The following is a 25,103-nucleotide window of genomic DNA, read 5'->3' as shown; positions in this document are numbered from 1 at the left end:
GGATGGGGGCTCCTGCCAAAGCCTGATCCTCTTCCCACCATTTGTACAGGACAAGTTGCACTCGTGTAGCTCTCACAGCCATTTGTGAGTCACTCCAAGAATGGGTTATACTGAACAAGCTTTTTTTTTTAATTGAAAAGATGCTTTCAGAAAGAGGTCATAGACAGAAAGGTGAAACAGATGTTCCCAAAGGCAATTCCTGCCCAGACCCCTACTCCTGTTTCTTGAAATTGCTGCAATTATCATACCAGGAGCTGATTCGTGTGTCAGGGACCATCCCCTGAGGCCGAGCTGGCAGCACAAATCAGCAGCTGACAGCGTCTGGCACCAGGGAGAAAAATTACCTGTAATAAACTTTGTTAGTTCAAGCCATGGTGGGAACAACCACTTGGGAAAATGTTGATGAAATTTTTGGTGCACACACACATAAGCCATAATAAAAAGAAAGATAAAAATCATTACAGTAGCAGGAATAATTCCCTGCTGCTCCCCCAGGAAATGCCTCCCACCACCCCAAAGGGTCCTGAAAGGTCCTGCAGTTTGACAGCTGCCCACGGGCATTGCCCTGTGGCTGTGCCAGAGCCTGGCAGGTGCTGCCCACAGGGACATGTGCCTGGCCAGGGAGCACTCCGGGATTTCAGGTTCATGATCCCATCATGTTTTCCAGGGGGAACGTTTCACAGAGATCATATGTGATCTTGCTTCCTCAGACACACACCTTTTGGGGAGGCTTTGAAAGAAAACATCAGCTCCAGAGAAAATGTGAAAACTACAGAATTCATAGAATCTCCTGCAGTGGATGGGAGCCACAAGGATCATCGAGTCCATCTCCAGGCCCTGCATGGGACACCCCCAAGAATCCCACCCCAAACTCACTTTTGTGCTCCCCCATTACCAACTTCAACATTTAATGTTCCCAGAATAAACCCTGTCCTCCCCAGACCTCTCTCACTAAGGCCATTTCCCCAACTACCTGACACCATGGACTCACAGTGAGTTATTTCCAAATTTAAAACATCCTCACACACTGAAATTCACCCATGGATCTGACTGGAGAAAGCAGCCCAGGCTCTGAGTTTTTGGTGCGTTAGGATCCCCTTGGGAGACCAGCATGCACCCACATAATGGCTTTGAACCCCCTCACACTCACACCCTCTCCTGCCAGGGAAGAGACCCAAATTCCAAAATTATCCACTCCAAAGGAGCATTTCTCAGCCTACTCCGTATCAGCATCCAGTGAGTAATTCACAGTGCCTCTAAGATTAGCTAACGAAGCGCTGTGACTCATCAGCCAAGCCTCCGCGCCGCTGGGAAAATTCAATTTTTCTTTAGCAACAGAGGTTCAACTGTGGAAATTATAAATAATTAGGGTTTGGAGAGGCTGCAGTAACGTGAGGATTCCTATTTGAACCCCGCCAATACAGATGTTGGTGCTGTGTGCCCTTCGTGCCCCCTCACTGTGCCCATGGGTCGCTGCCCCGCGGTGCCAGCGCTGGGACCAGCAGAGCCTGATCCCCAGCTGCTCATTAGCTCACACCCAGCAGCAAACCCACACCACGCAGAGCCATTACAGCTCCTGCAGCCACGCCGTGCACAAAATGATGGCGTGGGGGAAGAGTCACCAGCAGAATCAAAGCAGAATCAAAGCAGGGAGGGTCCCACGCAGCCAGCCGGGAGCCCGGGGGCAGAGCGAGCTCCCCTCTGCAGGGAACCCGTGCTCTGGGGCCTGGTGCCCTGTGCCCTGTGGGGCTGCAGGGCTGGCACCTCTCATGGGACCCTGCTCCCCTGTGCCCGTGTGGGGCTGCAGGGCTGGCACCCCTCACTGTGCCCTGTGCCATGTGGCTGCAAGGCTGGCACCCCTCATTCCAGGTCCCACCGGCCCAGGGCTGCCCTGCCCGTCCCCTCTGCTCTCCTCCCCACCAGCCCTGGTGCCCAGCCCAAGCCACCTCCACCTTCAGCAGCCACCACACGTGGCCTGAGTGACCTGGTGTCACCATGGCCATGCCAGCTCTGCCAGCAGCAGCAGCACAGCCCCATTCCAGCCCAGGGTGTGCCAGTGTCTCCCCTGCCTCGCCTGGCAAACGAGGGACACTCCTTCACTGAACGGGGGCAAAGGCACACAGGAAGATGCTGCATTTCAGGGGGTTTGGCCCCGAAGGTTTCCCTGCTCCAGGCTGGACACTGGTCAATCCCACACAGAGGGATGGGCTCTGCTGGCTGAGCCCTGGCACGGCCGTGCCCCCTCCTCCCCAGCCCGGACCCCTGACCCCTCAGGACCGAGGCTTTGTCCCCGTGCCACCTCCACCCACTGCAGGTGGCCTTCACGGCACCGCAGCGGCACCAAGGACTTGCCAAGGAACAGCAGCCCCTCCGTGCCTGGAGCCAGCTCAGCTGCCCTCAGCATTCCTGCCGCAGCCACCTTCTGCTTCCAGCCACGGCGGGCCTCGCTTATCAAAGCCAAATGCTCCACGCTTTGGTGTCTAATGCAAACCAGTTCGCAGTTTATGTGCTTTCCCTCAGAAATCTGCTTTAAAAACAACTCGCCCAACTTTGTGTTTTATGAGATGCACTTTAGAAAAGAAGGGTTTAGGAGAAAGGAAATATTTTCCATACAGGACAGACGTTTGAGTGGATTAAAGCAAGCTGCCCTCTAATGGTGCCTGCCTGAGCCGCCCTGGAGAGGGGGGCAGCCGTGCCCAGTTCCCTGCGGTGCTCAGGGACACATTCCCTGTGTGCAGGCTGTCCCTCCGTGCAGCCAGAGCCCAGGCTCAGCACAGGGCCATGACCAGCTGCAGGCAGAGCGGGCAGGGATGGACAGGCCGGCATGAGGGAGCCACAGGCATGGCCAAGCCATGGCCAGCACCTGGCTCGCAGAAAGGTGTGGGGCAGGGCTCCCACCTGGCTGCTGCTCTTGAGGCCGATCCCTGGCCTGACAGCAGAGCCATAAATCCTGAGACACAGAGAAAAACACACCGAGGCTGCTTGGAAGTCCTCTGCTACAGGCAGGAATAAAAAAACAGACAGTATATAATTTGAAGACCTAGTAAAATAAGAAAATTCCCACATTCCAGAAGAGCAGGTTTCTCGTTTGCCAGGATAAAGCTATTTTCACATTTAAAGCACCGTTTCCTCATGAAGTTACACTTCAGCCTCAGGAAGGATTACTGCAGTGAGGCTACAGCCAGGTGAGCAGGACAGATCAATGCAAAACTGCTTCCCAGGATCCCTGGGAAGTGCCCAAAGAGGGAACAGAGAACAGAAATCCTGAAGCTGGAAGAGAGGCAAGAGAAGATTTAGGGAAACATCACAGGTAAAGACAAGCAGGTGCTACGATGGTTTGCCCACCACAGCTCCAAAATTTAATCTATGGATTTAGAATATTAGCAAAAAGCCTCATTATGAAAAATCCTGCTAGGTTTGAATAATGGCGAGGGACTTTGGACAAGGGCCTGGAGGGACAGACAAGGGGGAATGGCTTCATACTGACAGAGGGCAGGGCCAGAGGGGACACTGGAAATTCTGCCCTGGCACAGGCTGCCCAGGGAAACTGTGGCTGCCCCATCCCTGGACGTGTTCCAGGCCAAGCTGGATGGGACTTGCAGCAGCCTGCTCTGGACAAGTGTCCCTGCCCGTGGCAGAGGGGGGCACTGGATGGGAAGCACAGAGAATGCTACAGACCACTCACTATTCCTCAATGTTACACTCAGGTTTTTAACCCAATCCAGCTTTTACTCTGACACAGTCAAAGACTGAATTAAGCCATTCCAACCTCACATTATTAAAAGTGATATTTAGAATCTTCCACACTAGGTGTTTTAAACCAGTTAAGAAATGAACCATCACTGTACTCTTGGCTTATGTATTTGCACTTGCTGAGAAATTATTTTCATTTATCTGCACAATGGCCAAGGCAAAGAAGCAATTTGCTACGAGATTCATCCTTTCAGCCTTGCTAAAACCTGAGTCATCTTTCCACCGAGGGGCAGCGGGGCAGCTCTGGCAGCCCCCACACAGCCCCACAGCTGGGCTGTGGTTTGTGCTGTGTAAGGCTGGGGTTTAACCCACCTGTGGCACCGAGCTGCTGAGTCCCAGCAGGATCAGTGTCCCTGCACTCCCCTGCCTCCCAAGCACCATTTTCTGTTACCATGTTTGTACTGGAACTGTCTGCGGCAGATCTTAGGAAAGTGTCAAAAATCCAGTGACTCACCTGTGGCACTGAAATGTCACTCCTCTTTTTTATTCTTTAAGCTGGTGTTAGGACAGACAGACAGACAGACAGACAGCTGTCAGACCAATGGGCATCACAAGGGACACAGAAAACAAGGAGACCTGGCACACACATTTTCAGGGCTCTCTGGAGGAGGGTCCCTGCCCAGCCCTGGCACAAAGGGCAGCAAAGCAGCTCTGGAAGCCCCTGCCTGCTGGCACTGGCATTGCCCTCAGCTCTCAGCAGCAGGGCCCAGGGCAGGAACAGCCCATTGTTTGCTCTCCACAGGGCACAGCAATGCCAGGAATGTCACACACCCAGGTGCAGGGACAGCAGGAGCCCTGCCTGGCCACAGCAGCCTGCAGGGAGGGCAGGGGAGGTTTCTGGCAGGGACACAGGCACTCGGTCCCCCTCCGCCCGCAGGAGCAGAGCCCTGCCGGAGGGCACGAGCTGGCAGTGCCAATCTGTGCCCACGCACGGGGCAGGGGCAAGGCCAGCAGCTCCCAGCAGTGCCAATCTGTGCCCATGCACGGGGCACGGGGCAAGGCCAGCAGCTCCCACCATGCAGTGCCAATCTGTGCCCATCCACAGGGCACGGGGCAAGGCCAGCAGCTCCCACCATGCAGTGCCAATCTGTGCCCATCCACAGGGCACGGGGCAAGGCCAGCAGCTCCCACCGTGCAGTGCCAATCTGTGCCCACCCACGGGGCAGGGGCAAGGCCAGCAGCTCCCACCGTGCAGTGCCAATCTGTGCCCACCCACGGGGCAGGGGCAAGGCCAGCAGCTCCCACCGTGCAGTGCCAATCTGTGCCCACGCACGGGGCACGGGGCAAGGCCAGCAGCTCCCACCGTGCTGTGACACAGCTGGCAGGGCTGATCTACACCAGGGGCTTTACTGCAGACACAGTGGGGAAAAGCTGGACATCCCCTAGACAGCTCCACCCTGGGGACCACCCCAGATTACAGGACGGACACTGGCCCTGAGCAAACCCTCCCAAGCCATCCCATGAGCCAAGCCCAGAGAAAATCCGTGGCCCCACGTGTGAGGTATCACCCAGCTCCCTCACACCCAGCACAGACTGAAGAGCTGGTCTGAAGAATGCTCCTGCCTGTTCATGGCACCCGAGTGCCATGGGCTGCCTGCTCAGGAACGTGGCCAGCACTCACCTACTGTCCTTGGCATCTCCTTCAGCCTTGGAGCAGCCTTTCCACACGTGTGATGGAGCAGCCCTTCAATGGAGATGGGAGCAGACAAGTGTTTTTCCTGGGAGCAGTGAGGAGTGGGGTCCTGGTTATTCTTGTTTGCCTTTTAAAATTATTTTTTAAGTGAACAGAAGGCTGCTTGTACCTCCCTGCAGCTCAGTGCTGTAATGCTACAGCCAAACGCTTGGCAGCACTTTGGGGCAGGGATTTTGTACAGTGCACAACTGTGAGAGCAGAAAACACAAAAACCACCTCACAGCCATCAGGCCAGCCCCAGCTCAAGAAGATGCTAGAAAAAACCTCACAAAGAGCCCCTGAGGCCAGACAGGCAGGAGCTAAGAAAGGCAAGGCTGTTCCTCCTGGAGCAGGAGCACTCCCAGCACAGGAGCACCTCTGCCAGCCTGGGTAAACACCACTGCACAAAGGCTTCACACAAGGTGCAGGAACACACCTCCCGATACATACTGCTGTCCTTCTTGCACTTATTTTTGGAAGCCAGGAAGGCTCATTGATTTGTTTGCAGAGGTGACTGAAATGGGCCTTGGGAAAGAGCTGTCCTGGTTCAACATCTCCTGTTGTACACCACAGCCTCCCTGCTGCTCTGATGCAGATTTCTGAGGCTCAGCAGAAGGGGTTTGGTGCTGAGCTCTCCTTGTGACACTGCTGCTGAAACGGGAAGCTCTGAGCTCTCTTGCTGACATTCAGAGACCACAGTGTGAAGCAGCACAAACCAGGAAAACACGAGCCTGTGTGATTTCCGACCTGCTCGCCCCAGCTCAGCGAGAGCTCATCCCGTGTTTGCTGCAGCAGGTCCAGCTGACAGGAACAGGAGCAGTGCAGGGATCCTGCAGCTCCCACAGCCAGACAGCACTGTCCTGAGCAGGGACACTCTCAACTGCTTTCTCCAGCACCAGAAGCAACAGACCACTTCCAATTAATGTCTCTGGACTGAGGGAATCCAAGGAAAGGGCAGACTAACACAAACCCAAAAAATTAACTGTTACAGTTCCAAAATCCTGTTCATGTCACTTCAGTTTGTAAAACATTTGAATTTGGCAAAAAAAGCTGTTTGGTTGCTGGTTCAGAATCATGAGTCACCTCTTGGTCGTGGGTAAGGAGAGGACCCTTCTGTTCAGCATGTTCAGAGGGCCTTCAATCCCACTCACAGAGTGTGATCATACAACTTCATGCTCATATGCATGTTCATGTTCAGCTCAGAACATGGATTCCCTCCCTGGCCAGAGCACGAACCCTGTGCATGCAGCAAGGGCAGGCCCAGGCTGTGCCGTGCTGCCCCTCCAGGGGAGTTGGGAAAGCACAGGGGTAGGACCCAAGGACATCCAAGTCCCCAGCACTGCCTGTTCGTGTACCTGGAACCACTGATTGCCCTGCTCTGCAGTAAACGACACGAGAAAGCTTTAACACGCAATGACAGCCACACTGCTGTGTGTTGCACATCTTCCAAGGTTTAATAGACACAAAGTGAGTCCATTGTACTTAAGACACTACAATGATTTCATTCTATTGCATGTCCTGACCCAATTACATTTCTCAGGGTACAGTATTGAATAAAAGTTCGGAAGCTTTAAAATTAACGAGTGTGTGAAATCTGTAAGTAAAATAAGCAGCAGCAATAATCTGGGGAATTTTATCAAGAATAGCTAACTTTTAAGTAATAAATACATTCCGAGTTGTGGTTTTTGCTGTTCTCCTAGTTCATTGCCGTCCGACTGGTCCAATTCTCATTCTAGGGTAAGATTTGCTTAGGCCTTCCCTGCCTCACGCCAGACGAGGCTCCCAGCTCCGCGTCCCTTCACCTGTGCCTGGCACGCGGAGCGCCGTGCCCGGAGCTCACCCTGCTGCCGTCCGGGCGCACGGACGCGGTGACCCGCTAGGAGAACAGCCGTGCTCGTCTTCTGTTACCTTGGAGAGAGCAGAGAGGGAGAGGTTACTGTGGCAGAGCGGCGAGGCACACGCTGCGGCTCCCCTCTAAATATAGCCAGGAATTCTGCTGCTCCCAGCTGGCCCGGCAGGCACAGCCAGCAGCGGCTGCCGCCTGGGAGAAAGCTGCCAGGCTAACAAACCCAAAGTAAGAGTGGCATTTTCCCCAAGACCCGCACGATATGAATTGCAGTGATGATAATAAATCTCTGGTCTGGCTAAAGACTCTGGAGTCCCTGTTCGGGTGGGTTACTGTAGGTTAATCCGCCACAAGTCCCCACGGAGCGTGCCACGTGAAGAACATCTGCCTCCACTTTGCGAACACAATCTACCAAATAGGATTATTCTCCCCTTGAGAGCAGCCGTACAGAAGCTTTTCTAAGTACCTGCAAGTGCTCAAGCTGCTGACTGTGGCTGCAGTGACTGGCTGCAGTAACCCAGCTGCAGTGCCCGGCTGCGGTGCCCGGCTGTGGTGCCCGCTGTAGTAACCCAGCTGCAGTGCCCGGCTGCAGTGCACCAGTTGCAGTACTCAGCTGCAGTGCACCAGTTGGAGTGCCCAGTTGCAGTGCCTGCTGCAGTGCCCGGCTGCAGTGCCCAGCTGCAGTGCCCGGCTGTGGTGCCCGCTGCAGTGCTCAGCTGCAATGCTCAGCTGCACTGCCCAGCTGCAGTGCCCGGCTGCGGTGCCCGGCTGCAGTGCACCAGTTGCAGTGCCAGGCTGCAGTGCCCGCTGCAGTGCCCAGCTGCAGTGCCCAGTTGCAGTGCCCAGTTGCAGTGCCTGCTGCAGTGCCCAGCTGCAGTGCCCGGCTGCAGTGCCAGGCTGTGGTGCCCGCTGCAGTGCCCAGCTGCAATGCTCAGCTGCACTGCCCAGCTGCAGTGCCCGGCTGCGGTGCCCGGCTGCAGTGCACCAGTTGCAGTGCCAGGCTGCAGTGCCCGCTGCAGTGCCAGGCTGCAGTGCCCAGCTGCAGTGCCTGCTGCAGTGCCCGGCTGCAGTGCCCAGTTGCAGTGCCTGCTGCAGTGCCCAGCTGCAGTGCCCAGCTGCAGTGCCAGGCTGTGGTGCCCGCTGCAGTGCTCCAGCCAGGCTGCAGTGTGGAAGCCCTGCAAGAGTTCAAGGGGAAAATCCACTTGCCTTCAAGTGAAGAAGCCAGAAGACACATGGAACAATTGGTGATGCAGAACCAAGGGACAGAATGGCACGGACACCTCCACGCACTCTGACCAGCTGCAGAAGCATCACTGCACCTTGTTCCCAGTGCAATGCAGCTCCAGCAGCACAAGAATATGACCAGCCCTAAGTCTGTGCCATGCCAGCTGAGTTGGAAGGGCAGGAGACACCAGCTTGGATCTGTGCTCCTGACATACAACATTAACACCACAGAAGAGCAGATCAGAAACCTTCAAACCACCCCCAGCTGAGGTTTGTGACTTACAGAGCACAACGAACCAAGAACACCAAACACAGGAAGAGGATCACATCTCCAAAGCTGCTGACATGGCAGCAGCACTGCTTCTGCAGGCAGGGGACCCAGAGTGACACTGATTCACTCAGACTCAGCATCCAGAATGATCCTCAGCATTGCCCACACAATGCAGAATGCAAAGAGCTGATTCAATACCCAGGAACATCTGTCCCAAAAGCTGTATTCCAGAGAAGGGCTGCAATCAGGTTTCACACACTCTTTCAGTATTTGGCAGAAACTGGGAGGTCTCACCCCAGGGTTCTATTACCTGCAGCCAACAGAGTATAAGTTCATACCTAATCTTGCAGGAGAAACTATTTGTCTTCTGATGAACAGACAGACTTTCAAGAACACACAACAATCTCACTTGCAGGTTTATCACCTTACACCTAGGGAAACCTTCCTGAGGCCCAGGGACCTGGAACAATGTCCCTCAAGTGGCTTTGAAAGCACTGACACTTTAGAGACATTACAGAGTGAAAAGATCTTGTCTAAACAGGAAAAAATGCATTTCCTGGCTGAGGAGGTAACAGCAAGCCCTCGGGAGGCTGGATTCTTTAGGATTCCTCACTGGGAGGAAGAAAGAATCACACCACAACTACGATGCCAAACAGGTCCCAGGGAAGGGTCCTGGCACTGCCAGGGCAGATGGGGCTCCTCCATGGGGACAGGGGCCAACAGCTGCTCCTGAGGGCAAGTATCAGGGACTCTGTCCTGTGGGAGCAGAAAGCTGGGGCTACCAGCAACAGAGCAAGCAGCTTTAAAACAGCTGGATGCTCCTTGGCTTGCAATGCTGGAACCTCGGCATGCAGCTCGGTCCCTGGGTGTGCCTGCACAGCCCTGCAGCCTGGCTGGGCACCTGTGCCTGCACAGCCCTGCAGCCAGGCTGGGCACCTGCACAGCCCTGCAGCCTGGCTGGGCACCTGCACAGCTCTGCAGCCTGGCTGGGCACCTGTGCCTGCACAGCTCTGAAACCAGGATGGGCACCTGTGCCTGCACAGCCCTGCAGCCTGGCTGGGCACCTGTGCCTGCACAGCTCTGAAACCAGGATGGGCACCTGTGCCTGCACAGCCCTGCAGCCTGGCTGGGCACCTGTGCCTGCAGAGCCCTGCAGCCTGGATGGGCACCTGTGCCTGCACAGCCCTGCAGCCTGGCTGGGCACCTGCACAGCCCTGCAGCCTGGCTGGGCACCTGTGCCTGCACAGCTCTGCAGCCTGGCTGGGCACCTGCACAGCCCTGCAACCTGGATGGGCACCTGTGCCTGCACAGCCCTGCAGCCTGGCTGGGCACCTGTACCTGCACAGCCCTGCAGCCTGGCTGGGCACCTGCACAGCCCTGCAGCCTGGATGGGCACCTGTGCCTGCACAGCCCTGCAGCCTGGCTGGGCACCTGCACAGCCCTGCAGCCTGGCTGGGCACCTGTGCCTGCACAGCCCTGCAGCCTGGCTGGGCACCTGCACAGCCCTGCAGCCTGGATGGGCACCTGTGCCTGCACAGCCCTGCAGCCTGGATGGGCACCTGTGCCTGCACAGCTCTGAAACCAGGATGGGCACCTGCACAGCCCTGCAGCCTGGCTGGGCACCTGTGCCTGCACAGCCCTGCAGCCAGGCTCGAGGGGCATGGCCAGCCCATGACAGAGCCCTGGTGCCTGTGCACACACAGGAGTTCTCATGTGTCCAAAGGAGCCACAGTGACTGCCCCTTGTATGCTCTCACTTCATCCCTGGCAAGCTTCAGGCTTTATGTTTAAAAACCCACTTCCAGCATGGAGCAGCAGGTGATGCTGCTGCCTTGGCCCAGGTGTAACTAACACAACACCTGTGGGCTGACTCAGGACAGCCTGGGTGCTAAGCTGGGTGTCCAAAGGAGAGCCAAGGCAGCTCCCCTGAAGCCAAGTGCTTGTTCATAATTAAAAAAATGAAGTTTTGGATCAAATAAAGCCATTCATAAATCCAGATTGAGCAGCAGCAGCAGAGTGCAGAAGACAACTTATCTTTGGAGTTTGCAGCACCCCAAGTGAGCCCAAGCAGCTGATTCTGAGGATTATTTTCTAATCATAAAGCAATTAACAGCAGGCTGTAATCGAGCATCACCAAATCCGTGTTTCTCCAGCCATCTCTCCTTGGGGGAAATGCAGAGAGGCTGCTGCTAGCAGCCAGCTGGTGAAGTCCTTCCTTCCCATGCCTTCCTCTGCAGGAGGGGGGAAAGGGTGGCAGCTGGGATCCCCATCTCTGGCCCAATGCATGAGGTTTTGGAACTGTCTCCAGCTCTCAAGGCACCACAATCCAGCTGACTTGAGCAGGCTGGCAGCTGTGTTCTCCAACACTGGAGCTCTCAGATTCTATAATCCAAGCATCCCTATGACAAATCCTGCACTGAGGGTTTCTGCCTTTGGAAAGGACTGTTTTCCACATGAGTAAATGGCTCAGGTTATTGGCGTGCATCATAACAGAGCACGTCATCGCTCACAAGGGAAGTGGAACTAGTAATTTGCTACAATTCATTTCTCTGGGTGCAGAAAGCACACAGGAAATGTACTTCATAAAGAAACTCAGGCTGGCTGATCCTGCACTAGCAGAGACTCTTGCAGGTGAAACAGGAACTGGTACGTCAGTGAAGGCATCCACCCACTCCTTCAGAAATCCATCAGCTTAGTGGGAAGAGCTCCATTACCACCTGCCCAGCTCCTCCCTGCCAGGGCAGTGACAGGCCAGGAGGACACGGCCAATGAAGGGCACCACAGGTTCCCGCGGAACAGCTCTGGCACCAGGGAGCCTCCCGCCCAGCTGAGGGCACCTTCACCCGCACGGGCACCCATCTGCTGCCCACGGGCACCCTGGGTCGGGCAGGAGCACAGCCCTCACACGCCGAGGGACACTGCCACCCGTGCCCGTGGCAGGGGCCTGCTGCTCCTGCTCCTGCTCCTGCTCAGGCAGAGAAAGCCCCGGGAGAAGCAAGAGAGCGCTCATGGCTGACTGCAGAGCTGCAGCCCTGGGGCACAGGCTGTGGATATGCCAGGCATGAGCTCTCCAGCAGCTGAGGTACTAAGCCCCATCTGTGCCCTTGCTGCCGGACACCAGAAGCCTATTTCAGCTGCAGGTAATCTCAGGATGTGCAGAGTTCATTATCTGGCTAATGCAGAGCCCATGTGTTCTGTACAGGTAGAGAGAGCACACAGAACAGCTGCAGCGAGCAGATTTAAATAAAATAAAGCAGGCCCCACGTGGTGGTACAGCCCCTCCAGCAGCCAAGACCCTCGCAGCCGCCTGCTCCCTCCCCACCAGCGGGATCGGGGACAGAACTGGAAGCACAAACGCTGCAGAACTCATGAGCTGAGACAGACAACTTCACAGGGAAGGCAAAAGCTGCACACACAAACAAAGCAAAACAAGAAACGAAATCCCTGCTTCCATGGGCAGGCAGGTGTTCAGCCACCTCCAGGAGAACAGGGCCCTACCACATTTAACTGTGACTTGGGAAAACAAATGTCATCACCCCAAATGTCCCCCCTTCCTCCTTCTTCCCCCCACTTTATATACTAAGTATGATACCATACGGACTGGAATAGCCCTGGGCCAGCTGGGGTCACCTGTCCTGGCCGTGTCCCTTCCCAACCTCCCACACACCCTCAGCCCCCTCCCCAGCATGGCTGTGCGAGGGGCAGGAACAGCCTCGGCTCTGTGCAAGTCCTGTTCACCAGTAACAAAAACATCTCTATTTTATCAACCCTGTGTTCAGCACAAATCCAAAACGCAGCCCCAAATCCATCACTGTGAAAAAAGCTAACTGTAGCCTGGCCAAAACCAGCACATCCCAGCTCGTGCTCACCTCATCTCGCAGGTGAGCAGCTCTGTAAGCCTTTCACAGCAGGAGCAGAGCTTGTCACTCAGCCCACACACTCCTGCTCACCTCGGTGCCAGCTCCACTGATGGCAACTCATGGATAAAACTGAACACATCAAGGCTGAAAAACAACAGCCTTCGCATCAATTTTTGGGATCAAAGTCCCACTTTTCATACCTGAAAGTGAAAATGAGAAATATTTAATTGTTCAACAGCAGGCTGGATGTGGCTTGCAGCAACCTGGGATAGTGGAAGGTGTCCCTGGCCATGGCAGGGGTGGAACAAAATGATCTTTAAGGTATCTCCAGCCCAAACCCATCTGTGGCTGTACAGTTTGTGTCACCCACTGTGTCAGGCAGCCCCACGAGCCAAGCAGCTGCATGTGCCATTAGCAGGGCACGGCTGCTCTGCGAGGATCCTGTTTGTTCCTCACCTGCAGAGCACAGGCACCCTTCCCTACACAGAGCTACCACCAAGTTTCCCAAAATCCCCGATTCCTTTCTGGCCAAAGCACCTTGGAGGCGCTCAATGCTGTACAGACACCTGTTTAAGCACCACAGGGCAGGATGAGCTCCGAGCCTGCCTGGGAGACCAGACAACTCCCCCGGGTGCCCCTTGGCTCCCACCCTGCTGCTCTCCAGCTTGCTGGGACAAGGGGAATTGTAGCTGCAATTCCAACACCTCCACTTGAGTTCAAACACCAAACAAGTAAATAAACATAATTCAGGAAAACATAGAGAAATTCTGGTTTTACTTTATTTGCAAGCTTTCAGAGAAACCGGTTTCCAGGTTCTTTGCCCACGCATCTCTCCCATTCCCTGCCCTGAGCCCCTGGCACAGCCCTTGATCCTGTGTGGATCGAGGCACTGGGAGCACTGTGGGCTGGGGACACTGCTGGGGACACCCAGCTGCCCTGCCCTGCCCACTGCAGGGCCTGAAGCTCCAGCTGGAGCTGGGAGCCCCATCCTCAGCCCCGGGAGCAGCCCAGCATGCTCCCCAGGGAGCTGCTAAGCCCTTGGGGACAGAGTCTCCTGCAGCAGCTGAGGGTGCAGCTCTGAAAGCCAATCCCATTCTGGGCACTGGCGCAGGTGCAGTTAGAAATAGCACAATTGGCATTTCCAAAGGATGTGCCTGGAGCAGAGGGGATGGAGAGGGGCCACGCTGCCAGGTCAGGGCAGCACAGACCTGGCTGTCTCCAAGGGCAGCCCCTGGGCACAATGGGCAAGTGCTTTTGGAACGGGCAGATCAGCAGGACAGCACCCAACGAGCAGCTCCAGCCACCAGCGCTGGGCACACAAAAATGCAGCACAGCCTATCCTGACCTTGCTCTCCCACCTTGTATTAGCATGCAGAGACGCTGACTTCCAAGCAGGAAGACTGTGAAACAGCAATTAAGCTGGATGCCTGGTTTGAGTGGACTGAAGCATCTGGAAAGCAGGGCAAGAAAAATCTCAAGCATTCATCTTCAGCACTGAAATATTCCATGTGACCAGGAAGGTGTGTTAGAAAATACAGCTGTGGAGTGACTTATGCTGTTTCACAAGCTGCTGGCAGCAGCACTGGCTGGACACACAGAGCCCTGAACACCTCTGAAGGTGAAGTCACAATATGATATTCCAGGTTTTACTTTAGTGGTTTCTACAGACAGTGAGCATGCAGCCAGCTCTGAGTTTGCTGCACACAGGAGCAGTGTGATGGGTGGCTTGATGTACTGACACTGAGGGTCTATTAAGCTCATAGCAGTTAAAATGAAAGCCTTCAGCATCTGCAAGTTTAATGGTGCCACAGTCACAGCCTGGGGACAGGGGAGAGAAGGGAAGAATAAAGGATTCTCCAGACTGAAAAAGCAAAGGAATATACATCTTGTAAACTTGTTTCATGCAGAGATGTGGATGAAAACCTACCAGCAGTTTTTACTAGAGGTTTACTGCCTGTCTGCGTGCAGGGAGGGGGCATCTGCCATGAGGAGCTGCTCAGGAGGATCACAGAGCAGCAGAGTCAGCCCTGCCAAGGGCCTGTCCCAGCAGGAACACCCTCCCCACACAGCAGGGCTGGAGCAACACGTGCTCCTTGTAAAGCCCCTGATCCCCCACAGGATGGATTCCTTTGGATTTGCCTTTGGGAACACGGGTCTCCCTCCCTCCCTCCCTGCCCCAGCCCAAGGCACAGCTGGAGCAGCAGCCACAGCCGTGGCTCATTCCCAATAAACGTGTGTGACACCAGCCCAAGGGTCCTGGCTGCCCCTTCCCTCCCTCAGGTGGGCTTTCCTCAAGGGAGAGGCGAGCATCTGTCGCTCCAAGGCAGGGGCACTGCCTTCCTTGTGCCCTGAGCTGGCTGCTTGGTGCCGCACACCAGGGAAGCTACAGAGCAGCTGAGAAGATGCTGAGCTGACATGACTCTCCTGGCACTGCTCTAAACCAAGTCGTACGAGTTTGAGTTCTACAGGCTGCTATTCTGCCTGTTGTTTTTCCAGAAACTTGTTTTACTTAATTAAAACCCTGTCATTACCTGACTAGTACTTTCCTTGCAAAGAAACCCCAAGGACAAAGCAGTAACAGAAGTGATCCTACCAGCTTTTCCAACTCAAACCAAGTTAAAAGAAAAAAAAACAAATCAAAATTTTCCAGTTTTGTGCATCCACAAATGACCTGCAGTGTTTGTACATTTTTCCTACAGTAGCTACCTTCTGCAGAACACATCACATGCCAGAAGACAGAAAGTTTCACCCTAGAAAGTGTCACCAGTGACAAACTTGTGCTGTGGCCAGGATTAGCAGGAGTGGTGTCAGGGTTGAAGCCACTTCACGGATCCTGACGACAAAAACCTTTGTGCCACTGCTGGTGAAGGGCCAGCATGTTGGATTTTACAGTGTTCCCATGCAATGTTAGCAGGTTACCCAGAGCAGCTGGGGCTCCCCTGCATCCCTGGCAGTGCCCAAGGCCAGGCTGGAGGGGGCTTGGAGCCACCTGGGACAGTGGGAGGTGTCCCTGCCCATGGGAATGGGATGGACTTCAAGGTCCCTTCCAGCCCAAGCCCTTTCATGCCATCCTTCAGGAAAGGGCAGTGGATGAGCAGCTGAAAGAAACATTTCAGTTCTACCTCGTGCAAAATCAAGGAAAGCAACAAAATTCAATGCTCCTGCAAGGAGAGAACTAGGTACAGACAATTCTCTGAAATAATAAGCAATTTTATAAGTGATGCACCAAAACTCCAGACAGGCTGGTCTAATAGGGAAGCTAGGTAAATGTGACATGTGGAACACAGGCAGTTGTGTAGTTCTGCTTTTTTAGTTTTGCAGTTCTTGATCCAACAGTCATGTTCTCTTCAGCCTGGCAGCCTGTGCTGGCAGCTCAGCTCAGACATGTAAGGCAGGAAATCCCCTGTGGAAAGCCAGCTGAAGGAGGCCAACAAAACAGTGGTATCTGCTAAATGTATATAGCCACACACACATGCAGAGGTTTGGCTGAAGAGCACAGAGGGAAGGAAAGTTTTGGTCTAACCCAGGCCAACCCATTATTTTGTTATCCACGTGTTCTCCAGATGTTCTTCTTTCCCCTGCTTACAGACCTGCTGTGTACCTGCAGCTCAGATCCCACGGTGTCTGGAGCAAGGGCTGCTCTCCTCCTGGAGGCCCTGCCCTGCAGCCTGTGCCCCGTCCTGGCCAGGTCCTGCTGGGGCCACAGCCAGTGTTCCCTGCGGGCTCCCACTCTGGCTTCCAGCTCTGGGCTCGGGACTCCTCTGCCACAGCTTTCCCGCTCCCCATGCACTGGCAGGCACAGCCAGTCTGTCTGATCTGAGCATCAGGTGCTGCTCAAGTTGTCCCTCCTCCTGCAGCTGGGCCAGGCCAGCCCGCCCGCACCCACAAGGGCAAGGACAGATGTCAGGGACGATGGAGACACTCGTCACCTGTGTCCCAGACTGCTCACACACACAGTGAACACAGCTCAGAGGATGAAGTTTGCTGCTCCTTTAACCAGAGCACTGTCCAGACAGGAGCCATGGATTGGCCAGGACTCTTCCACTGGCAAGGACAGTACATTCTGGGCAGCAGGTTTATTTATACTCCTGATCTAGCTAATAGGAATTTGGGTCCAATCCAAACACTCCTGATATAATAAAGTCCTTAGCCAGAGTTAAGCAGCAGTTCTATGGGCAAGATCAAGAAGGAAGCTGAAATGTTGCTGCTGCAGTTGTCCAGACACCCTGAGCACACAGCATGAATATGTCATGCTCTGGTTATTTACTCCAGCCGGGCCTGCTGAGATGGAGTCATTACCCAAGCAAAGCAAGTCCTTCATCACACTCAAGCAAGGGGTCAAGTCCCATGACAGAGGGTATGAAAAACTCCCCTTTTCCCATCAGGATTACATGAGCACTGACCGTGCCAGTCCCACTGCATTATGACAGTTCAGATAATGAAGAGTCCAGAGGAGCAGCCCCGGCTTGCTCACAGAGTCCTTCAAGCATGAAACAGAGCAGAGCATTCAGGGGACAACATCACGATCCACACTGCATAAAGCATGGCCTTTGACTCGAGGCTCTTCCCAGTGATACCTCTGGTTTTCAACAAAAGTTAATCCCCCCTTGACTAATACCATCACAGCTGAGCTCTTGTTGGGACACTGATGACAGAAATGTTGTGAAATGATTCCAGGTTTCATCCAAGTCACTGGATTTTCCCATGAACTTGTATTCCCAGTCATGCCACAGCCTGCATTTTTAGGCACCAAATTTTCATGCCAGGCAGGCTGTTTGATGAGAAAGGGAAACCCATCCATTACAAAGAATCAGCTCTCACATTTCCACTCCCACCTAATGTCCTCACACAGATGTGAAGCCCAAAGGAATTTCATTTGATCCAGGCCATTCCCAGAGAAACACTGAAAATTTAGGTACAAACCAAACCCCAAGTACTGCGAGAGATATTGAAATACAAAACCAGTTTTTGGTACAATCATTCTGAGGAGCCATAAAGGGCTTTCATAAGAAATCCAAACCAGAGGGATCAGAAGGATGGGAGCAAAGGGGTCCTAAACTGTTACAGGTAACTGCTGGGCACCAGCACATACGTATGAAAAATGTCAAATTAATTCCAGTGGACGTTTTAGTTCTTTGACCCAAGGAAACTGAAAGCCCGTTAGTCTTCCAGGCACACAGCTACAGATTTATCAATTCTTTGAACAGGCTGCTTCCTCACAGTGTCCTGCCTGGCCAGCATTTCCCTCTGGGAAGAGGGGCTCCAATTCCCATGGCCCCAAAAAGAGTTTGGAATTAAGCTTCTCACCACCTCTGAAATTACCCCACCAACTAACAACCAAGCATGTCAATTGCTAATCTCAGATTTAATGGAAAAACAAATGCAAACAAATAGTGGAATACAGATTAAAAAAACACTAGGAGGCTTTTCATGGCAAGCGTTAGTGTAGCAATCACTCACCTGATACTGGAGGCAAAGTTATGTCTCAAACTGCGTTAAGAGATCTCGTATTTCTGGAGTCAGGTGCTTGACTGCCTTTGCAGCCTCTGTGATGGCTTTCCGGTACATGCCCTTCTTCTTGCGATTAAACCTCAGTTTGAAAAATTCCGAGAAAGGAGAGAGTTTTGAGACAGACAAGAACGAGGTGGTTGGAGAACCAAACCATGACACTTTAGCTTCTCGCCACGAAGGTTCCCCGTTCTCCTTCTGGCTGAGGTTTATGTCAAGGACACGTGCTGGCCACCACGGAAACCCGTGAATTTTACCCCAGACAATATCCCCCACTGAAACAGTCCTTCCATCTTCTGTAACACATTTAGACACACTCTGGGTGTGCAGTCTGACTGTCAGCGGGGGCACAATTTTACGCTCATCTTTTGAAGATGAAGAGACAGAGGCATCATCACCAGGCAAAAAGTCACACAGTTCTGGTGATGTCACTTCTGAACTAGAAGACTTGGATTCATCTAGACTGTCATTGCTACACACCGATAAACTAGAAGAATCTGCTTTTCTTTTACGGTAATTCATGAGGAAAGCCAAGTTATCATGTCCATCTTTACCCTGGGGAAACCTTTTGAAGTCATCATCTTCACCTGAACTGCCTGAAGACATCTCAGCTAAACTTCTGTCGGCGGACTCATCATTGTAAAACGCTCCGGGATCGGACTCCCCGCTGTTCTGGAGGACATTGATTTCGTCAATCAGCTCTGCCTTATAGATTGAAACACTCTCACCATCGTTGATGCGATGGGGCTTCAGCCGTATCTTTGGGGGTGGGACATCCACGCTGGAATGCACTGGCCGTGTGAGCTTCAGTTTTGGAATGGAAGCAAGCTGGCTGCCTGCTGACTTGTCCATTAAACATTTGGTTTGTCGACACCGTTCAGAGTCCCCGCTCTCCTCTTGGTCCCCGGCTCCGTTCTGCAGCACTGGCTCCGGACAGAACGGTTTGACTGAGCCATGAACCCGGGAAGGGATTTTTACCACTTCACCTTTCCCTTGCGGAGTACTGTAGGATATTTTTATAACTGGCGTTCGATGCACCAGTTCCCCAGAAAACTTGTCATCCTCCCTCTTCTCCCTTTTGTTTCTTTTCTCCATGTAGTCAGAGTCGCCGTGCTTCTTCTGCTCCTTGTCCTGGATGCTCAGCTTCCTCCTGGTCTTGGCGTTCTGCCGCGGCGCGCTGGCATCCTCGGGGTTCAGCGTGTTCTTGCACTTCTCGCAGAGCACCTGCCGGGGCCGCAGCCTGATGGTGCTCATGATGAGCCTGCCCGGGTCCCTGTTGCGCGACAAGCGCCTCCTCGTCCTCTTTATAGTCCGCGGCGGCGGCTGCGGGACCCACTGGTTGTAGGTGTGCCGCAGCCACAGGGGCCGGGGGAACGGGGCGCCCTCGAAGTAGGGCGGGAAGGGCGGCAGGCTGCCCGGGGCGGGCAGCAGCGGCGGCAGCGGCTCCTCGGCGGGCAGGGGGCCGGCGGGCCGCGGCTCTGGATCGCCCTCGGTGGCACCCCTGCCCTCGGCGGCACCCCTGCCCTCAGCAGCTCCCCTGCCCTCGGTGGCACCCCTGCCCTCGGCGGCAGCCCTGCCCTCGGTGGCAGCCCTGCCCTCGGAGGCAGCCCTGCCCTCGGCGGCTCCAGTAGCACAGGCACCGGCGGGAGGCTCCTCGTGCTTCGGGAAGGACGATGGCAGGCAGAACAATCCAGACCTAAATTGGGGTGAGAAGGACGGGGAGGGAAAGAAACACAGTCAGGAGCTTTGAAAGGTGCTTCTCTGGGAACCCAAAAGATCCCGCCATCCCACAGCTTCAGTACTGAGAACCCAACACTTTCTATTGACTTTTACAATCAAGCAGCCAATTCTGCCACTGAAAAAAATAACCGCAGTGCAGAAATCTGGCAAGGTGTCCTACTCTTCTCCCAGAAAAGGCACAGGGATCAAAACCTCTATTTCTATGAACTCTTTGCACAAAGTTTTGCTCTAAGAAGTTGTAAGTTTTATCCCACAAAGCAGTTTACTGCATCAGCAGGCTGGCAAGGCCAGAAGAGGGATGTGATCTGGATTAGCCTAGGGAGCTATGAAACTGCCCTTCTTCTCAGTGCAGATGCATGGCTGATTTTCCAGTTTTTTCATTCTGAACCTGAATACCCTGCCCTGGGTGGATAACGTGCACAGGTTCACCAAGACACAGCTCTGCTCCTCTTCCTCTCCACATTCAGCTGTATTTGGTAACACGAGGCACCCACGGCTCCTCCAGAACAGCAGGCTTGTTCACAATGGTGATACTCCGTCCTTCAATGCCAAGTCTCATTACAGGCCACCAAGGCCCGGACACAATATCCTGCCTGGATATTGGCAAAAGCAAATCCTCTCTGAAATGCTGAAACTCATAACTGCAATTCATGTCTCCAAAATGTATGAATTTATGCCCTTGGCCTGGCATTAGAAATATTACGCTAACACAGCACTGGGACAGATTCTGCCCTGAAACACTGACTCTGACTGGGCAAGCTCCCTGCCTTGGCTTTCCAGAGACACTTCTGCAGAGACCACAGCATCAGTGAAGCACGTGGGCCTTCTTAATAATAACAAAATGTTGTGTAGGAGAGTCACAAAAAAGAGACAAAGGAATGGAGAACAGGTACAGACCAAATACCAGTGGGTTTTGGATGCTACATTCCCATTCCCCTCCTTGCCAGCCACTGCTTTCTTTCCAACCACCAGAAGGAAGGACCCTTCCTGAGGCAAGGGAGGAGTGTCTTGGGGGTGTCACAGAGGGGGACACTTTGGTAAGCGTTACAGAGAGCACTGAAGAGGAGCTGAAGGCATCCACTCTGCCACACCTCTCATCAAGAGCAGCACAGAGCCACTGCCATGGGTTTCCTGATGGAGAGGAGCCTCCAAAGTCCTGCCCCATTACTGAAAAAGTGCAACAACCTGCTGTTAAATGACACTTTAACTGGGAAAGGATTAAGCTGTTGAAATCACGTAATTTGGAACAAAATATTTTTGTTCCAAGAGGCTTTTTTTAAACAGAGACAACCAAGAATGTAGGTGTCTTTAAATGACAACCCAGAAAGCCAGTACAGTCTGTACAGCCAGACAGAGATGTCAGCACCATTCATACCCCAAAGTGAGGCCATTTCTGAATGAAATGATGGCTGTAAGTTATGGTTATTTTATGCAGTGAGATTGCATGACTTGGTCACAACAGAAAACTGCTCCTTGTGTAGACACAAGCCCACTCCCCCTGTTCAGGTCACTGCACCCTCCAGAGCAGCATGGAGCTCCTTGCCTGGCAGCAGTGGAGCACCCAAAGGTTCGCTCACAGGATGGTTTGTGCCTGTAGTGTTGATGTACGAGCAGCCTGTAACCCCAGTGGGCTGTGCACAGCCTCTGTGCCACAGAATGTGCCCACAGACCCAGGGCACTGTCCTCCCCAGCTGTCAGCCTGTGCCAGGCACCGCTTCAGCGGGGAGGCCTGTCAGAAAGATGGGGACAAACTTCTCAGTAGGGCCTGTCGGGATAGGACAAGGGGGGAAGGCTTCCCAGGGCCAGAGGGCAGGGATGGATGGGACACTGGGCAGGAATTGTTCCCTGGGAGGGTGGGCAGGCCCTGGCACAGGCTGCCCCTGGAGCCCTGGCAGTGCCCAGGGCCAGGCTGGACACTGGGGCTGGAGCACCTGGGACAGTGGGAGGTGTCCCTGCCATGGCTGGGGTGGAACAGGATGAGCTTTAATGTCCCTTGCAATCCAAGCCATTCTGGGATTCTGTGATTAAAGCAGCAGGAAATACTGCTGATGGGATTTCACCCTGCTTGTAATCCCTCTTTCTGGGGCAGCTGCAGCCAACTGGACTTGGTCATCTCAATCCAGTTTCTGCTTGATACGGGAGATGCCATCCTCCTTTATTTATATCCCTGCATAACTAAAACCAAACTTTTAAAGTAAGTTCAATTGCAGCAAAGCTATCAAATCTTGTTATCAGAAACACGGTGGCAGCATTTAAATCTCCACATGAGCACACACACTATGGAGCTTGCTCTGAGCAGAGCCAGTTTATTGGAAGCAAATAACTGCCAGTCACTGGGCAGGCCCTGGTGCTGCTGCATCATCCAGGCTGGGGCAGGAAGGGACACGAGCACTTTTTCTGCAAATAATTCCCCAGCAGCTGGAAGGTCAGGCATGACTGCTCCCTACATCCTCCCATTCCTAAAGGCACAGGGGGCAGAAAGGGCACGGGCAGGGCACAGGCAGGCAGTTCTGCTGCCCATGGGCTGAGCCCCTGCACACCCAGGCAGGCAGTCTGGGGTTCAAACCTGTACCTGCCTTTGTGGCAAAACACCAAAGGTGTCCAGCCAGGACCTGGATGGCCAGGGGTGCCCTGGGTGCTGAGGGTGGCAGGCCTTCCTCCTGCTCCGCTCCCCACAGCATGCACGACAGCTCAGGAGAATTAAACAAGGCATTAGAGATTGTCTGTGTTAGAAGGGACCTTAAAAAACATCCAAGAGTTCCAATTCTCCTGCCCTGAGCTGGGATGTCATTCATTAGACAAGCTGCTCCAAGCCCTGTCCAAGCTGACCTTGAACACTTTCAGAGATGGAGCAGCCACAACTAAGTAAAACAGATTCATCTACTGTGTGATGCTGAAAGCACTTTAAACCACACAAGAAAGCAGAACAATCACCATGCAGGCCCTCCTTCCTTTTTGGGGTAATCTCCTCTTTCTGTGCAGGTCCAACAACCTGCCTGGGGGCTCCTCTCCTGCCAGTCCCATCTCCCAGGGGGTGCAGGCAGAGCATGGCTGACCCGTGCACAGGGACAGGCTGGGGGGACACAGCTCCACCAGCCAGGCAGCAGCAGCAGCAGGAGAAACAGCTCTGCCACACACCCACTGCAGGCACTCCAAGCTCAGCACCAAGTGCATAAATTCCTGCTGCCTTTGGGACACATCCTGACCTTCACCTTCCAGCCACTGCCAGGCCGACTCCTGTGCTGTGCTGTAGGATGAACGAGATCTCTCCTCCCCTGCACAGCCCAGGCCTGGCATGACTGCAGTGCTGGCTCCAAGTCCCTAGGGTCTGCCTCACTCACAGAGTCCCCAAAGAGAGCCACGAGCAGAGGAGCAGAGGCTGCGGCTGTCCCCTTGCGCTGGCCACCACCCCTCCTGCCCGCCATGCTCAGCACCGGCCGGGCAGCGCTCAGCACCAGGAGATGGGCACAGAACGGGCACTGAGCCTCGGGGACAGCCACAGAACCAGCACTGACCCTCGGGGACAGCCGCAGAACGGGCACTGAGCCTCGGGACAGCCACAGAACGGGCACTGACCCTCGGGACAGCCACAGAACCAGCACTGAGCCTCGGGACAGCCACAGAATGGGCACTGAGCCTCGGGACAGCCACAGAATGGGCACTGACCCTCGGGGACAGCCGCAGAACCAGCACTGAGCCTCGGAATAGCCACAGAACGGGCACTGACCCTCGGGACAGCCACAGAACCGGCACTGACCCTCGGGGACAGCCGCAGAACCAGCACTGACCCTCGGGACAGCCCCCGGGCTCAGAGGGCATCCACTGCCTCCCACCCAGTGTCACCACCCACAGGGCTGCGGCAGCACCGGGCTGCAGAGCTGCCTCAAAGCCTGGGAAAAACACCCGTCTGGTTGTTTCCTGGACCCACTAGGAGCAAAGGGAAGAAACAAGATGAAGAAAAATAACGAAGAAAGGTTAGGGTGAAAAAAAACAGGTGAAAGAAGCGTCACTGCAGAGGAAAACATCTGAAATGTGAGAAGGCAGAAAGGGATGGTTTAGGGTGCTCGAGGGACACCAACTGCTCAGGCTGGGACCAGACTCCAGGGTGGGTTTACGGACTCTGCACAGCAGTAGGTGCCTGAAAGCGTTTGAAAATCTGACTCAAATTCTCTGGGATAGCCACGTGAAATTAAATAAATGACAAAAATGAAGCTCAGAACTCCTGCTCTGCTCATCTCGTAGGCTGGATCAGAGAGGTGAGGCTGCCGTGCTCCCACGCAGCACGGATCTGTCCCTTCCCCAGCACACAGCACCAAATCGGCTCCTCTCAGGAGCACGGCCCGGCAGCGCGCACAGCCCCGGAGAGCCGGCCGTGCCCGGGACAGCGGGCCGGCCCCGCCGCGGGCACACACACCGCCAGAGCCGGGCAGGTGTGCGTGACCACGAGGCGCCCGCGGGGCAGAGCCCAGCCGCGGCCCCGCTCCGAGATGCCCGCTCGGCTCCGCAGAACTCGGGCAGCGCCGGAACCGCCGCCCGGCCCCGGGGGGGCTCGGCAGGGGGAGCTCGGGCAGCTCCGCGCGGGGAGAGAGGCCGGCGAGGGCAGCGACCGGCGCGGGGGCTGCGGCCGCAAGGGCCGGGGTCCGGCCCCGGGGCCACGTGCGGGGCGGCGGCCGGTCCGGCCGGTCCGGGGGCCCCGCTCCGCCCCCGCCGCGTGCCCCGGGCCGGTCCCGACCCCGCCGCTTTGTCCCGCCCGGCCGAACAAAGAGCGCGGGAGCGGCGCGGCCCCGCCGCCCCGGCCCCGCTCCCCGCCGCGGTCCCGGTGCCCCATCCCCGGCCGCACCTCTTGGAGCAGTCCAGCAGCACGCCGGTGAAGCGCCGCTCCCCGCAGCTCAGCGTCACCACCAGCGTGTCGTTCACCATCTGCTCCACCAGCACCGGCACCCACGCGCCCACCCGCGGCGGCGGCGCCCCCGCCGCGTCCCCCGCCGCCGCCCCGGGCTCGGCCATGCTCCCGCCGCTCCCCGCCGGCGGGGCCGCTGGGCCGGGCCGCTGGGCCGTGACCTCACGGAGCGCCCGCCGCCGCCGCGCCTGACGTCACGGCCCCGCCCCGCCGCCGGCCATGGCGTCACGGCCCCGCCCCGCTACCGGGCACGTGCGTGCGACGGGGCGGGGGCGAGCCCAAACGGGGCGGGGCGGGGCCGGGAGGGGAGGGGCCTGCCTGGGAAGGGCG

The 25,103-nt window shown here is 55.2% G+C and overlaps 1 protein-coding gene across 1 annotated transcript; it reads right to left on the bottom strand.

The window, feature by feature from the left end:
- Positions 1-6,856: 6,856 nt before the first annotated feature.
- PWWP2B (PWWP domain containing 2B) lies at positions 6,857-24,880 on the bottom strand. Its single transcript, XM_058029117.1, has 3 exons — positions 24,714-24,880; positions 18,086-19,829; positions 6,857-7,333 (listed from the first exon to the last, which is right to left on the bottom strand). The coding sequence occupies exons 1-2, from the start codon at positions 24,878-24,880 to the stop codon at positions 18,104-18,106; spliced, it is 1,893 nt and encodes a 630-aa protein (XP_057885100.1). The 3' UTR covers positions 6,857-7,333; positions 18,086-18,103.
- Between the last annotated feature and the right edge of the window lie 223 nt (positions 24,881-25,103).

The sequence above is a fragment of the Melospiza georgiana genome, chromosome 8 (assembly GCF_028018845.1).
Source record: "Melospiza georgiana isolate bMelGeo1 chromosome 8, bMelGeo1.pri, whole genome shotgun sequence".
NCBI lineage: Eukaryota > Metazoa > Chordata > Aves > Passeriformes > Passerellidae > Melospiza > Melospiza georgiana.
The sequence above is the reverse complement of the archived record's forward strand: the minus strand, read 5'-3'. Positions and strand labels throughout refer to the sequence as shown.

Excerpts from the sequence above, each read along its gene's own strand:
- PWWP2B (XM_058029117.1), bottom strand. The coding sequence starts at position 24,880 with ATGGCCGAGCCCGGGGCGGCGGCGGGGGACGCGGCGGGGGCGCCGCCG. Across the intron at positions 19,830-24,713 it reads CTGCTGGACTGCTCCAAGAG|GTCTGGATTGTTCTGCCTGC; the intron begins GTGCGGCCGGGG and ends ACCCCAATTTAG.